This window comes from Babylonia areolata, chromosome 1 (assembly GCF_041734735.1).
Source record: "Babylonia areolata isolate BAREFJ2019XMU chromosome 1, ASM4173473v1, whole genome shotgun sequence".
NCBI lineage: Eukaryota > Metazoa > Mollusca > Gastropoda > Neogastropoda > Buccinidae > Babylonia > Babylonia areolata.
Window position 1 is genome coordinate 11,812,599 of NC_134876.1, and position 2,500 is coordinate 11,815,098.

Below are 2,500 nucleotides of genomic sequence, written 5' to 3' on the forward strand. Positions count from 1 at the left end.
ACCTCCTCGTCAGGCACCACCACCGCCATCAGACACGGCTGGGACACCACGACGTTCACCATCACCACCACCACCACCACCACCACAACGGTCACCATCACCACCACCACAACAACAACAGTCACCATCACCACCACCATCACAACAGTCACCACAACCATCACCACAACAGTCACCACAACCACCCCCACGATCACAACAGTCACCATCACCACCACCATCACAACAGTCACCACAACCATCACCACAACAGTCACCACAACCACCACCACGATCACAACAGTCACCACCACCACCACAACCAACATCACAACAGTCACCATCACCACCACCATCACAAGTCACCATCACCACCACCACAGTCACCATCACCACCACCATCACAACAGTCACCATCACCACCACCACCACCACAACAGTCAGCACCACCACAACAGTCACCATCACTACCACCACCACAAGTCACCATCACCTCCACCACCATCACAACAGTCACCATCACTACCACAACCACATTAACCACCATCACCACCACCACCACCACCACCACAAAAGTCACTACCACCAATCAATCGATCTCTCTAATTTCTGAAACACAGAAATTTGCCTCCAGGCTGGTCATGTGAGAGGGACAAACATTTAAAAAACTATCTAAGAAATGATGAACTAAAAATACCAGCGGTGTCATCAGAAGACTAAATTGCCTTCAGAACCCAAAGTGAAAAAAAATCACTCACATCCCATGTCGGGAAGAGGTGGAGGGGTGGGCCTGGGGGAATGGGTGAGAGAGGGAAGGAATCAAGAACATAGCATCATCACCGTCACAAGGCAGTTTGATTCACTAACAGCACTGACAATAACGATGTGAAAAATAGATAAATTAATTGTTCGATCAATAGCATTAACAATAACGATGACAAAGCAGAACAATAAGTTTATCGTAAAATAAGTGATGAAAAAAAAAACGCCCACAAAATAAAGTATTTGATCAATAACATTTATAAAAGGTAATAATGATGACGAGGAGAGGGGCGAGCAGAAGAGCAATGACGATTGAAAAATAACGAAAAGGCCGCTGATGATGATTAAGGTGTTTCTTATTTTGATGGCTTCATTGGTAAAACCCATGTTAACGGTTCGGGAATTCTAATTCAAACACGAACATGCCTGAACATAGACACGCACACACATACACGCACACAAACACACACATACACGATCGCGCGCGCGCATACAAACGTGTGCACGCGCATATACACACACATCCACATAAAAAACATAACAAAGACACAGACACACACATACACTCGCACGCCCCTCCTCCCTCCTTTCCCCCCCTCCACACACACACACACACACACACACACACACACACACACGGAGACCCTTACCTTCAGACTGTCAGCGTCCACGAAGCACTGACCCACATAGCGACACTTGTGGTAGATGCTCTCCACCTTCTCCACTGCCACGTACTCTCCCTGCCCACCACACATCAACACTTGTCACCACGCGCCATCACTTGTCACCACGCGTCATCACTTGTCACCACACGTCATCACTTGTCACCACGCGCCATCACTTGTCACCACACGTCATCACTGGTCACCTCGCGCCATCACTTGTCACCACACGTCAACACTTGTCACCACACGTCATCACTTGTCACCACTTGTCACCACACGTCAACACGTGTCACCACGCGCCATCACTTGTCACCATACGTCAACACTTGTCACCACACGTCAACACTTGTCACCACTTGTCACCACACGTCAACACGTGTCACCACGCGCCATCACTTGTCACCATACGTCAACACTTGTCACCACACGTCAACACTTGTCACCACGCGCCATCACTTGTCACCACACATAGGTGGCGCTTCGCGAGGGGGCGACACGCAGGTGTTTGTGCTCTGTGTTTCATTCGTGTTTTTGCTGTCCTCGCCCTGTCCTTGTGCTTTTATATTGTTTCAGAGTGGTGTGCAAGGTGTTAAACATGAAGAGTGTGACAGTTGTGATGCTGTTTGTGGTGGTGCTGGCTGTGTTCCGGACTAGTGTTTGTGGTGTTTTTGTGTCACCGGGTGGTTTAAATGGCGGACAGCGAGGAGGTACAGGCGCCTTACATTACGACCGTGATTTCCTTCTCAGTTTACGGTCAGTGCGCGACCCATCCGCTTTTACTGAGCAACTTTTACCTCGTGATCTTATTTGTGATGATGAGGAGAATGAAAGAGAAGGTGAGAGAAAGAGAGCACGAAAGACAGGAAAGAGAGGAGGCGTGAAGAGAAGACTGAGAAAAAATAACACTAAGCCCCCACTGCCATCTATGATTTTATCCAGTGTCAGATCTCTTAACCCAAACGGCAGAAACTGTAATTTAGATGAAGTACGAGCAAACTGTCGATTTTTAAATGATTTTAGGAACTCGTGTGTGCTTTGTTTTACCGAAACCTGGTTTAGTGAGAAAGTGTGGAATGAATGTGTTGCGATTGATG

The 2,500-nt window shown here is 47.9% G+C and overlaps 1 protein-coding gene across 3 annotated transcripts in view; it reads right to left on the minus strand.

Annotated features, from left to right (window-relative positions):
* The window catches only part of LOC143279515 (long-chain-fatty-acid--CoA ligase 5-like), a 41,205-nt gene that overhangs the window by 6,918 nt on the left and 31,787 nt on the right, over positions 1-2,500 (minus strand). For all 3 annotated transcript variants that reach the window (XM_076583592.1, XM_076583583.1, XM_076583574.1), the window contains exons 19-20: positions 1,392-1,481; positions 1-38 (exon numbers count right to left, since the gene is read on the minus strand). The exon at positions 1-38 is cut by the window's left edge and continues 64 nt beyond it. In XM_076583592.1, the coding sequence (XP_076439707.1) occupies positions 1-38; positions 1,392-1,481 (128 nt within the window). The remainder of the gene's footprint in view (positions 39-1,391; positions 1,482-2,500) is intronic.